Below are 12,709 nucleotides of genomic sequence, written 5' to 3' on the forward strand. Positions count from 1 at the left end.
CACACAGCTTACTAACTTGGGCAGATGGATGGCCACAGTTCCCTTGGACAATCTCCTTTCCTCCAGCTGGCCATGAAGAAGCCTGTATCCCACTGAATTACAACCACAACATTCTCTTGGGGGGCCATGGGGCACTTAAACTGCTGCGTTATTTTAATTATCAAACATGGGGTTGGAAAACTGGTTGCTGATCTCTGGAGGTCATTTCTAGCCTTGTCGGTCTCGCATGCAGAAATCCCAATATCCCCAGTAGATGTAAAAAACAAACATAACAATATCCAGCATTATATTTCTATGGTTGTTTTTCATTCTGCCTCCAATTTTTCTTCTTCTAAATGCCCGATTCCCTCCCTATATTAGGTGAAATGCTGGCTGGGAAATGCTGGGAGTTACAGGCATTTTTCTGTCTAAATATGGATAGGATTGCCCCTTTAATCCCTTTTAATTCTGATAGCAGGGGACAGCAGACATACAGCAATACATTAGGTGTGTGGTATGGATGCCCAGGCCAGGCAAGGATGGAAATGCTGGGAAGCTCAGACTTCCCCATTACCTGCTAAGAACCTCAGCTGATTCTTCACTTTTAATTCACCATTTCCGGAAACCACGCCACCGCCACAGTCATCTTCATCATCACAGTCCCCGCTTTCCACTTCATCCTCATCATCTGGCTTGTCCAGACTTTTCCGGCGAGAGATGGACATTCCCTTTAGGAGCTGGAAGAAAAACACCAGGAGGTTTAAGGAAAACTGCCACAGAGGTTACAGCTACGCTATGGATTGTGTAAAATCCGTTCCATCTGTGTTTCACAAATTGTCAGGCACCTTTTGTTCCATCATCTACCCACCGGTGGAATCAGATTTTTTGCTTCCAAATTTGCACAAAATTGCACATGCAAAAATGCATGAATCCCCCCTCCCCCAGAAGAGCATTGTCATGCTTTAGCCTATGGGGAAAATGGCTGCTTTTAAATTTCGCATATTTTTCTATAATGAAATTTGTGCAAAATTTGGGAAAGTTAGAAAAACAGTTCACAAGTCTGAATATGCCCAATGGGGGCGGGGGGGCAGTCCGCTGCAGAATCTGTGGGTCAGATTCACGAACATCCAAACCCATTTAGTTCCATTGTGGATTTCTCCAACATCCCTAGTTACAGCAAACGAATTAGTCTACACTCAAGCTGGTGGACGGAGCCAACTGTCCTCATTAGAGATTTCATTATATTAAGTAGTATACAAGTATTATTAATAAAGAAAATTCATGCCACAGGAAGGGGATGCCATTTCTAAATGCTCCCTTATAGAAAGGAAACTCAACACACGCTTCCCTGCAAGGAGAAATTAGGGGTTTTATTTATTACATTTCTATCCCACCTTTCTTCCATTGAGGAACTCAAGGTGGCTCCATGTGGTTCCCAGGGGGTCTCCCCTCCAAGCACTGACCAGATCCAGGCCTGCTTAGCTTCAGCAAGGTGGCTGCCTCAGGTGCCTTCAGACCATGTCTTGGGACTTCTATCTCAGCTTGTTCCCTGCTAATGTTCATCTTCTACATGCATGAAGAGTTTCTGCTTTTACTTTTGGTAGGTAGTTAGGGAAACATTCAAAAACGTAATCCCCCACATGCAGTCTACAGTGGTAAAGTCCATTCAACGGTCCCATGCTACTACATGCACAGGCCCTGACCACCAGCAAGCAGTAAGATGACCAAATTTGGCTGGAGAAATTCCATTGGAAGGTCTGTGTTCCACTCCCTGAATTGCGCCCATCAGGTCACTAGAAGTTGTGGTATCACATCAACACCAACTCTTGGATTTCTTTGTAGGTCACATAGTAAAATCATTATCATGACACAGTCACACAACTGCTGTTCTGCCATGTTCAGAAAAGTCACATGCTCAGATCCACATCTCCAGGTCTTTCTCCCTGAGACTGTGCTCCGATTATAGCTAAAGGGGCATCTGACTCACTTACCACAGGTGGAAAATGCAACCAAACATGCCACAGGTAAAGTCACATTCAGGGAGGGATGTCGGAAAAATCCGCAATGGATTCAAATGAGTTTGGATTTCGATGACTCTGACCTACAGATTCAGCACCAGACCTGCTTTTTCCAGATACGTAAATACCGTGGAAGAGTTTTTCACTTTGGGGGAGGGGATTTGCGCTAACTCGCATTAGTACTAATGCACACTTGCAAATTCATATTCACAAGCGTGCACTAGTGCTAAAGCAAATTAGCACTAATGTGAATTAGCAGAAGTAGAACAAAAGTCTGGTAAAAAAAATCCAATTCCATCAATGAGTGGATGACGGAACAAAAGACGCCTGATAATCTGCAAAGCACAGACGGAACAGATTTAACAACATCTGTTGTTGTTGTTGTTGAGTCGTTCAGTCGTGTCCGACTCTTCGTGACCCCATGGACCATAGCACGCCAGGCCTTCCTGTCCTCCGCTCTCTCCCGGAGCGTGCTCAAGTTCATATTCATTGCATCGGTGATGCTATCTAGCCATCTCATCCTCTGCTGTCCCCTTCTCCTTTTGCCTTCAGTCTTTCCCAGCATCAGGGTCTTTTCCAGAGAGTTTTCTCTTCGCATTAGGTGGCCAAAATATTTGAACTTCAGCTTCAGTATCTGTCCTTCCAATGAGCACTCAGGGTTGATTTCATTTAGGATGGACTGATTTGACCTCCTTGCAGTCCAGGGGACTCGTAAGAGTCTTCTCCAGCACCACAGTTCGAAAGCATCAATTCTTCGGCGCTCAGCCTTCCTTATAGTCCAGCTCTCACAGCCATACATTACTAGTGGGAAAACCATAGCTTTGATTAGACGGACCTTTGTCGGCAAGGTGATGTCTCTGCTTCTTACTATGCTGTCTAGGTTTGCCATAGCTTTCCTCCCAAGGAGCAAGCATCTTTTAATTTCATGGCTACAGTCACCGTCTGCAGTGATCTTGGAGCCCAAGAAAGTAAAATCTGTCACTGCTTCCATTTCTTCCCCTTCTATATGCCAGGACGTGATGGGGCCAGATGCCATGATCTTCGTTTTCTTAATGTTGAGTTTCAAACCAGCTTTTGCACTCTCCTCTTTCACCCTCAGCAAGAGGCTCTTTAGATCCTCTTCGCTTTCTGCCATTAGGGTGGTATCGTCTGCATATCGGAGGTTGTTGATAATTCTCCCAGCAATCTTAATTCCGACCTGTGATTCATCCAACCCGGCGTTTCTCATGATGTACTCTGCATATAAGTTAAATAAGCAGGGTGACAATATGCAGCCTTGTCGTACTCCTTTCCCAATTTTGAACCAATCAGTTGTTCCATGTCTGGTTCTTACTGTTGCTTCCTGACCCTCGTACAGGTTTCTCAGGAGACAGGTAAGGTGGTCTGGTACTCCCACCACTTTAAGAATTTGCCACAGTTTGTTGTGATCCACACAATCAAAGGCTTTAGCGTAGTCAATGAAGCAGAAATAGACATTTTTCTGGAATTCTCTTGCTTTCTCCATGATGCAGCGAATGCTGGCGATTTGATCTCTAGTTCCTCTGCCTCTTCGAAACCCCACTTGTACTTCCGGTAGTTCTCGGTTCGCATACTGCTGAAGCCTAGCTTGTAGGATTTTGAGCATCACCTTGCTGGCATGTGAAATGAGCGCAATTGTACGGTAGTTTGAACACTCTTTGGCGTTGCCCTTCTTTGGAATTGGAATGTAAACTCACCTTTTCCAGTCTTGCAGCCATTGTTGAGTGTTCCAAATTTGTTGGCATATTGAATGCAGCACTTTAACAGCATCATCTTTTAGGATTTTAAATAGCTCAGCTGGAAGACTGTCATCTCCGCTAGCTTTGTTGTTAGTAATGCTTCCTAAGGCCCACTTGACTTCACTCTCGAGGATGTCTGGCTCAAGTTCAGTGACCGCACTATCATGGCTATCAGGGACATTCAGATCTTTCCTGTATAGTTCTTCTGTGTATTCTTGCCACCTCTTCTTAATCTCATCTGCATCTGTTAGGTCCCTGCCTTCTTTGTCCTTTATCATGCCCGTCTTTGCACAAAACGTTCCCTTGAGATCTCCGATTTTCTTGAAGAGATCTCTAGTCTTTCCTATTCTGTTGTTTTCCTCGATTTCTTTGCATTGTTCATTTAAGAAGGCCTTCTTGTCTCTCCTTGCTATTCTCTGGAACTCTGCATTCAGTTGGATATATCTTCCCCTTTCTCCCTTGCTTTTCGCTTCCCTTCTTTCCTCAGCTACTTGTAAAGCCTCATCAGACAGCCACTTGGCTTTCTTGTATTTCTTTTGCTTTGGGATGGATTTCGTTGCTGCGTCCTGAACAATGTTACGGACCTCCATCTATAGTTCCTCAGGCACTCTGTCTATCAGGTCTAATCCCTGAAATCTATTCCTCACCTCCACTGTATATTCATGAGGGATATGATTTAGGTCATACCTGAATGGTTTAGTGGTTTTTCCTACGTTCTTCAATTTAAGCCGAAATTTTGCAACAAGAAGCTCATGATCTGAGCCACAGCCAGCTCCAGGTCTTGTTTTTACTGACTGTATAGAGCTTCTCCATCTTTGGCTGCAAAGGACGTAATCAATCTGATTTCGATACTGACCATCTGGTGATGTCCATGTGTAGAGTCATCTCTTGTGCTGTTGGAAAAGAGTGTTTGCTATGATCAGCATGTTCTCTTGGCAAAACTCTATTAGCTTTTGTCCTGCTTCATTTTGTACACCAAGGCCATGCCTGCCTGTTATCCCGGTGATTTCTTGACTTCCTACTTTAGCATTCCAATCCCCTATGATGAAGAGGACATCTTCTTTTGGTGTTAGTTCTAGAAGGTGTTGTAGGTCTTCATAGAACCGATCAACCTCAGCTTCTTCGGCATCAGTGGTTGGGGCATAGACTTGAATTACTGTCATGTTGAATGGTTTGCCTTGGATTCGTACTGAGATCATTCTATCATTTTTGAGATTGTACCCCAGTACTGCTTTTCCCACCCTTTTGTTGACTATGAGTGCTACTCCATTTCTTCTAAGGGATTCTTGCCCACAGTAGTAGATATGATGGTCACCTGAATTAAATTCGCCCATGCCTGTCCATTTTAGTTCGCTGATTCCCAAGATGTCGATGTTCAATCTTGCCATCTCATGTTTGACCACCTCCAGCTTACCTTGATTCATTGATCTGACATTCCAGGTTCCTAAACAATATTGTTCTTTACAGCATCGGACTTTCTTTTCACCACCAGACACATCCACAGCTGAGTGTCCTTTCGGCTTTGGCCCAGCCGCTTCACTCTTTCTGGCACTACTTGGAAATTCCCTCTGCTCTTCCCCAGTAGCATATTGGACACCTTCCGACCTGAGGGGCTCATCTTCCGGCGTCATCTCTTTTAGCCTTGTGATACGTTCCATGGGGTTTTCTTGGCAAGGATACTGGAGTGGGTTGCCATTTCCTTCTCCAGTGGACCACAATTTGTCAGAACTCTCTGCCATGACCTGTCCATCTTGGGTGGCCCTGCACAACATAGCTTATGGCTTCACTGAGTTACGCAAGCCCCTTCGCCACAACAAGGCAGTGATCCATGAAGGGGAACAACATCTGTACACCCCTACATCAGGTGGGTTGTGCTTCCATGGAGTATTTCAAACTTCCGCTTGAAGCAAACAGGTCAAATAACCCCATTCCATGGGAGCCAGACGTGGTGGACAAAAGAAAACACACATACGAAGTGGCCTTCTGCCAAGTCAGACCATTCGTCTTCCTGGCAGCTCTCCAGAGTCTCAGGTTGGAGGTCTTTCCCAGCACCTGTTGCCAGCAGTTCTGATCTTCTTAAACTGGAGAAGCTGGGGACTGAAACAGGAACTTCTTGCATGCAGAGCGGGTGCTATTCCACGGACCTATGGTTCCTCTCACAGCACTGAGGGGCTGTAGCTCCATGGTGGAGCCCCTGCTTTGCATGCAGGAGGTCCCAGGTTCAATCTCCGACAACTCCAGTTAGGGCAGGAAAAACTCTGCCACTGAGCTATGGTGCCTCCCCATCACTTAAGTTACCGTAAGAAGCGTGGCTGTATGCCCTGTCTCTGAACTGCAACTCTTGCGCCCTTAATTAGGGTTGCCAAGTGCCAAGGATCGCAGCCGTTTCCAAAATAACCGAACCCAAGTTGATATGTTCCTGAAGTGTTCCAATAAAAGGGATTCCTGCCAGCTGTGAAGTATCCGTTACTTCCACTGTAAGACAGAGCGCTCTGGAATTTAAAACTTATCTTTTTCTTTTTTCAAAAAAGAAAAGAAAGCAGCACCAAATACCAGACTTTTTATTGTAAGAATATTTTCTAAGAATGAGAATTATTATTGCCTATCCAAGGATTTACTTAGTTTCGTCCATTTCTAGAATATCGATGTCTCCTTGGGTATTTTTTTTTAAAAAAATGTTTGGAATACGTTAAAGCCAGACTCTGAAAAAGTGTTCCCGAAAAAGCTTTGGATCCTGCAGTTTATGTGATCCTGGAGTCACACTTGTGACACTTGTGACATCTGACCTCATGTGTCCGCTGTCATATAAACACTTTTCCTCTTGTTTGTCTTAGATGAGCAAACTTTCATAAGAGGCCAGTGGCTTGTCTCTTGCTCTTTCCATGGCTCTGGATCTTTTTCCCCTTTCTTCACAGAAATGTAAAACTTTGTTTACATAAAAAAATCACACTGAGTCCAGAGTTTGTTTACACTAGAAAATAAAACATTTTAACCCCTTTCCCACCCACCCCAAACATGCATGGCAGGATAATTCAAGGTTTCCTGTCCTGCTCCCTTGTTCCTAGACTGGTGAGAAATTCACAGCATTTTTTTTTTACAGAGTCCATTTCTTTCCTGGAAAGCATTCTTGAATTTTAAGATGCCTTTGCAAAGATGTGGGTCTTCATATATGTTCACAGATTGAGAAGGAAGAGATAGAAAGCAGCAAAAGACAGGCACTCCCAACAAACTGAGGGATCCTGAACTGACCCTGAACAGCCCCCTGTATCCTAAGAAGAACAGATGCCAGACATCTTCTCTAGAACCCAGGGCTGTGTTTATATCACCAGATAACGGACCCCTGAAATCTTCAATACATGCATCACCTGATGGCCGACAACTGAATGTCTGAGATGTATTTATTTTTAATTTTCAATTACATTGTCCTCCAATTATGCTCAAGGCGGCAAGCGTAAAACGTTTTTATCCACCCAACAACCCTGTAAGATAGGTTAGGTGCAAGTTACCCAGATATCTCTATAGTTGAGTGAGGATTTGAACCCAGGTCTCCCAGGTATCCTCGTCGTCTGTGTCTTGAGTTGGCTAATGGAGGGGACTGTAAGAGGCAGCTAGGGTGCTCCTGACACTTGCATTCTGCAACTTTTATTTTCTTTTAAGGCTTTTTGCAACATTCAACTCTATTGTGTAAATACCTATAGTTGTAATCTGCTTGCTTTAAATTTACCAGTAAGCTGTTGTGGTTAAACCCCAAGTGCCTGTGTGTCAGTCACCCCACGCCTACAGCCTAACCCCAGATTACTGGGAAGGGGAAGGCAAAAGAAGGAAGGTGGGAATCTTAAGGAGGCAAGAGATCCTTAAGGAGCTGCTCAGGGGGTCCAGGTCATAAGGGGAAGCCCAACAAGAGAGGCAGGGGCAAAAATACCAGCATGTTGTAGCTGAAAGCTCTTCCTGCCAGAGACTCAGCCTTCGCAGAGGCATTTCGACCTTTTTGTGGGGCGGACTGCACTGTGGGAAACCACAAAATGATCAGGGGAAAGGGGGTGGAGCCAAGGGGAGGGGAGGGGCCATCTGGGGAACCCCAGCCAGATTGGGAGACCAAGAGGGCCGGATATGGGCGCCGGGTGTGATGTTCTGAACCTGGGCTACGGTGAGGGAGGCTTTGCATGTTACAGAATATACAACTGCAAAGCAGCATGCAGAGCAAACCTGTGTGTGTCCTGGTCAAACAGGGTTTTGAGGTTTTTGGAGTGCTGCAAGAACATGTGCAACCTACTTTTCTCATACCATAGCAAGACCAAAAAAACTGTTTCTGCTATGTATGCCACAGGGGCTAGGGAATGATGGCTCTGATATGCTGCCTTCAGATCTCTGAACAATCTATCGTCTGTACGTAGGTTAAGGCTGTTTTGGGATGCGTTTTTCTAATAAAGTGTTCTATTTCCACATGGCAGTTTGACAAGAATGTTTCACTATTTTAGCTTTGCAGGAGTCAGACCCACAACCCATGTTCCCATTAAGGAACAATTATGACTGCTTCTCTCCCACACAAAAATTGCATTTGGTGGTTTCTCTGCCTTTAAATAGCCTCTATCGGTAAGTGCTACCCTGAGATTACTGTTCATTCTCATCATGTGGGAAGAGGCAGGAAAACATACAACCCAATAATCAGTAAGCAGTATGTAACAATAAGAAGGTTTTAACTTAATGGTAATTTATCCAGCTGCATGGGTTTAACCAGCACATCCTCTTCCCTCTTTGCCAAACCAGAATGCCGGAAAAGAAGCCAACACCAACTCAATACACAAAACTTAAAAGAACACCGATCAATTCAGTGCACACTTTTGGGTGCCTTCTTCACCTAGGAATGCTAGTATCTTCAGAACACCCACATGGTACAGCCCCCTTTGGGACCATACCACTTTAGAATGGGGGGGGGGTTGCATGTTTTAATATTTAACCATGATTTTAAAACAAAACAAAACACCTTCTTGCAAACAGAGAATTAGTCATCTTGCAGGAGAAAGACGAAGTTCCCTGTCATGCTAGCTTTCCATGGAGAGGATTTTTTTTTAATATGCATTCAAATACACAGTTGCTGACCTGTATTCCTGGACGGTCAAGTCCTGCCACGCCATGTCCATGAATGTATTGCTCTGCTCTTTGGTATGTTCCAGGCTTAAAGGGCCTATTCTGTGTGTGTGTGTATATATATATATAGTGTGTGTGTGTGCGTGCATGCATGTATACACACACACACACACACACACACACACACTACTCACAACATCTAAGCCCCTCCAGGTGCCTACTCCAACGGAGGCTCGGAAGATAGCAATGAGGGAGAGGACCTTCTTGGTGGTGGCCCCCCAATTATGGAATGATCTCCCCAATGAGGTTCGTCTGGCACCAACATCATTATTTTTTTGGCGCCAGTTCAAGACTTTTCTCTTTTCCCAGGCATTTGGCAGCATGTGATGTAATTAATGCTGGATAGGTTTTATGGTTTGGCTGATTGCTCAAAGTTATTTTTAGATTTATGTTGTCTCTGTGTATACTGTCTGTGTATTGTTTATGTTTTTAAATTTTGCATATTGTATTTTTAATGTTCTTAACCTTTGTAGACAGCCCAGAGAGCTTGGGCTATGGGGCAGTATAGAAATGTACTACATAATAATAATAAATTATATATACACATTCATTCATTCTATTTATACTGTATGTTTCCATAACATTAATTCCCAAAGTAACTTAAAATATAAATCGAAATATGATATAAGCTTCTATCATTAAAATAATTAAAACATAAAAACAAAGAAGGGGGTGGAAAATACAGAATGCAATCTTAAGAAAAATACCATTCCACCAAGTTGTCTCCAGAAGCAGAGCACCAATGTTAAGAAACATTAAACGCTTGCTTGAATCAGCAGGTCTCTGTCTAAATGTGATAAGGGGAGGGGTCCAATGTATCTCCTTAGGGATGGCATTGCACAGCTTTGGCACCACCACCAAAAAGGCCCTGTCTCTCGTTCTTGCCCGCCATGTTTCTAATGGTGATGGGATGCAGAGCAGAGCTGCTATTAACCATCTTAAAGTATGGGGAAGGTTTGTAGGGGAGGAGGCAGTTCTCAAGGTCCCACCGAGGGCTGTATTAAGCCCTGTTAAGTCAGAAAAAGGATCACGTTTAGCAAATGGCACCTCCAGAGGCAAATTTGGTCCCCTGCACCATGCCACATGGTGTTTCCAGTTGCAGACCACCAAAGATACAACAGGGGTGCAGATGAACAGCATCGGTGGCCATGGAGTGGGGGGGCATATTAGGTTTTTGGGCTGTTGTTGTTCAGTCGTTCAGTCGTGTCCGACTCTTCGTGACCCCATGGACCATAGCACGCCAGGCCTTCCTGTCCTGCGCTCTCTCCCGGAGCGTGCTCAAGTTCATATTCATTGCATCAGTGATGCTATCTAGCCATCTCATCCTCTGCCGTCCCCTTCTCCTTTTGCCTTCAGTCTTTCCCAGCATCACGGTCTTTTCCAGTGCCTTTTCTCTTCGCATTTGGTGGCCAAAATATTGGAGCTTCAGCTTCAGTATCTGTCCTTCCAATGAGCACTCAGGGTTGATTTCCTTTAGGATGGACTGATCTGACCTCCTTGCAGTCCAGGGGACTCGTAAGAGTCTTCTCCAGCACCACAGTTCGAAAGCATCAATTCTTCGGCGCTCAGCCTTCCTTATAGTCCAGCTCTCACAGCCATACATTACTACTGGGAAAACCATAGCTTTGATTAGACGGACCTTTGTCGGCAAGGTGATGTCTCTGCTTCTTACTATGCGGTCTAGGTTTGCCATAGCTTTCCTCCCAAGGAGCAAGCGTCTTTTAATTTCATGGCTACAGTCACCGTCTGCGGTGATCTTGGAGCCCAACAAAGTAAAATCTGTCACTGCTTCCATTTCTTCCCCTTCTATATGCCAGGAAGTGATGGGGCCAGATGCCATGATCTTAGTTTTCTTAATGCTGAGTTTCAAACCAGCTTTTGCACTCTCCTCTTTCACCCTCAACAAGAGGCTCTTTAGATCCTCTTCGCTTTCTGCCATTAGGGTGGTATCGTCTGCATATCGGAGGTTGTTGATAATTCTCCCGGCAATCTTAATTCCGACCTCTGATTCATCCAACCCGGCATTTCTTGCCTATCTCAAAAGTGACCTCTCACTAAAGTGTCTGATAAGTCTAAGTTCGTCTCATTGCAAGCCCAAGCCGTCAATCAATAATAAAAGTTACTCTGTCCTTTAAAGGCCATTTTTAGAAGCCCCTTCTCCCCCAAATTAAGCACAAACAAAATAGCAAAGGGTGACCTCAATTGTTGAGAAGAGCGCAGAGGGTTTTTTTTTCAAATCAAGGCTTCCCTTCGGAGTCTGCCAAGGCAAGAAGTCTGAATTAATATTTATACTCTTCTGGTGCGCATAGTTCTCCTTTAATTTAGTCTGCATGACTGAAAAGAATTTAATAAAAAAAAAGTTCCAAGGGCTGTGCTGAAATTCTTGGCATATTTTTCCATAAGCCTTTGGACAACGATCAAGCGTCGAGATTGGAACGGGCTGATAATGGGTCCGCAGCTAAAACAATAGTCAGGATTGGAAGGAAAATTGAACAAAGTAGAGACAGGGGAGGGAATGTGTGGGATAGGGGTAAAGAACGGTGTGGTGTTGGTGTGTTGGGGGGGACAGAGAATGTACAATGCTTGGATCATCTCTCTCATTTTTACCTTTTGATTATCCCAGCCTTTTCGTGCCTCACAGTACAAAGTCCTTGGGTAAAGCCATCGGCCTCCATGTCATTCTTGAGAATCCAGGCTACACGCTTTGATGTGTTTATAACTGGCAGATCAATCAAACAGAAGCTTTAGAAGTTGATTTTAATTGGTGGAGCCGAGGGTTAAGGCCGCACGGGTAGGTTTGTGACTATTTTGGTTCTGTTGAGTTACTGTCAAAGGGAATAAAAATAACTTCTTCTGACAATGTGGGGTAGCCATTCTTCAGTCATGTTCATCTTATTTTTTTTTTTATTATTATTATTATTAGCCACCCATCTGGCCAGCTACCCAGCCACTCTAGGTGGCATACAGTACGAATAACAACACAAAATACAACACAATTAACTGAACAAAACAACATTGCTCTAAGAAAACCCTAACCCACCCCAAATGCCCACCTGAACAGCCAGGTTTTCAAAGCCCAGCGGAAGCTCATCAAAGAGGGGGCATGGCGGAGGTCACTAGGGAGGGAGTTACACAGAGTGGGGGCCACCACAGAAAAGGCCCTCTCCCTAGTCCTCACCAGCCTAGCAGTCCTGGCTGATGGGACAGACAGAAGGCCGTCCAAGGCCGAACTCATTGAGTGGCATCCCTGGTGTTGCTTAGGACAGACTGGGCCGGAACCGTATAGGGTTTTAAAGGTCAATGCCAACACCTTGAATTGGGCCTGGGAAACAATGGTAACCCATGCAACCCGTTCAGCACTGGAGTGATGTGGTCTCACCGACGGCTGCCTTTCATCAGGCGGGCCACCACATTCTGCACCAGCTGCAGCTTCTGAACCATCTTCAAGGGTAACCCCACATAGAGCGTATTACAGTAGTCTAGGCGAGAGGAGACCAGGACATGAACTACTGAGGGGAGCAGATGGATAGGGAGGGAGGGGCGCAGCCACCGTATCATTTCTCTTGCGCTTCCTTCGATGTCCCCAAAAAGCACAAATATTGAGGTGGAACTTTTAGTTGATTCAAAGGCAAATGTTTAATCAGCCAGAAATCCTTCAGTTGGTTTGCAGCCCTACCAAGTGTACTGTGAATCTCACCTTATCTTAGAGCCAAACTACAGGTTATGCGAAGGTGAAGGTTCACCTTTTACTTACTCTGGTGTAAGCCCTTGTGGCCCTGATCAAATCGGAATCACTGTGCACTGGGA

General features: G+C 44.7%; 1 protein-coding gene across 1 annotated transcript in view; it reads right to left on the bottom strand.

Annotated features, from left to right (window-relative positions):
* GPC3 (glypican 3) overlaps positions 1-12,709 on the bottom strand; it is a 263,829-nt gene that overhangs the window by 33,290 nt on the left and 217,830 nt on the right. Inside the window, exon 7 of the mRNA XM_084813591.1 lies at positions 554-716. Within this exon, the coding sequence (XP_084669717.1) occupies positions 554-716 (163 nt within the window). The remainder of the gene's footprint in view (positions 1-553; positions 717-12,709) is intronic.

This window comes from Heloderma suspectum, chromosome 9, assembly GCF_057233095.1.
Source record: "Heloderma suspectum isolate Gila_16-S chromosome 9, 16-S_ref, whole genome shotgun sequence".
In the NCBI taxonomy this organism is placed as follows: domain Eukaryota; kingdom Metazoa; phylum Chordata; class Lepidosauria; order Squamata; family Helodermatidae; genus Heloderma; species Heloderma suspectum.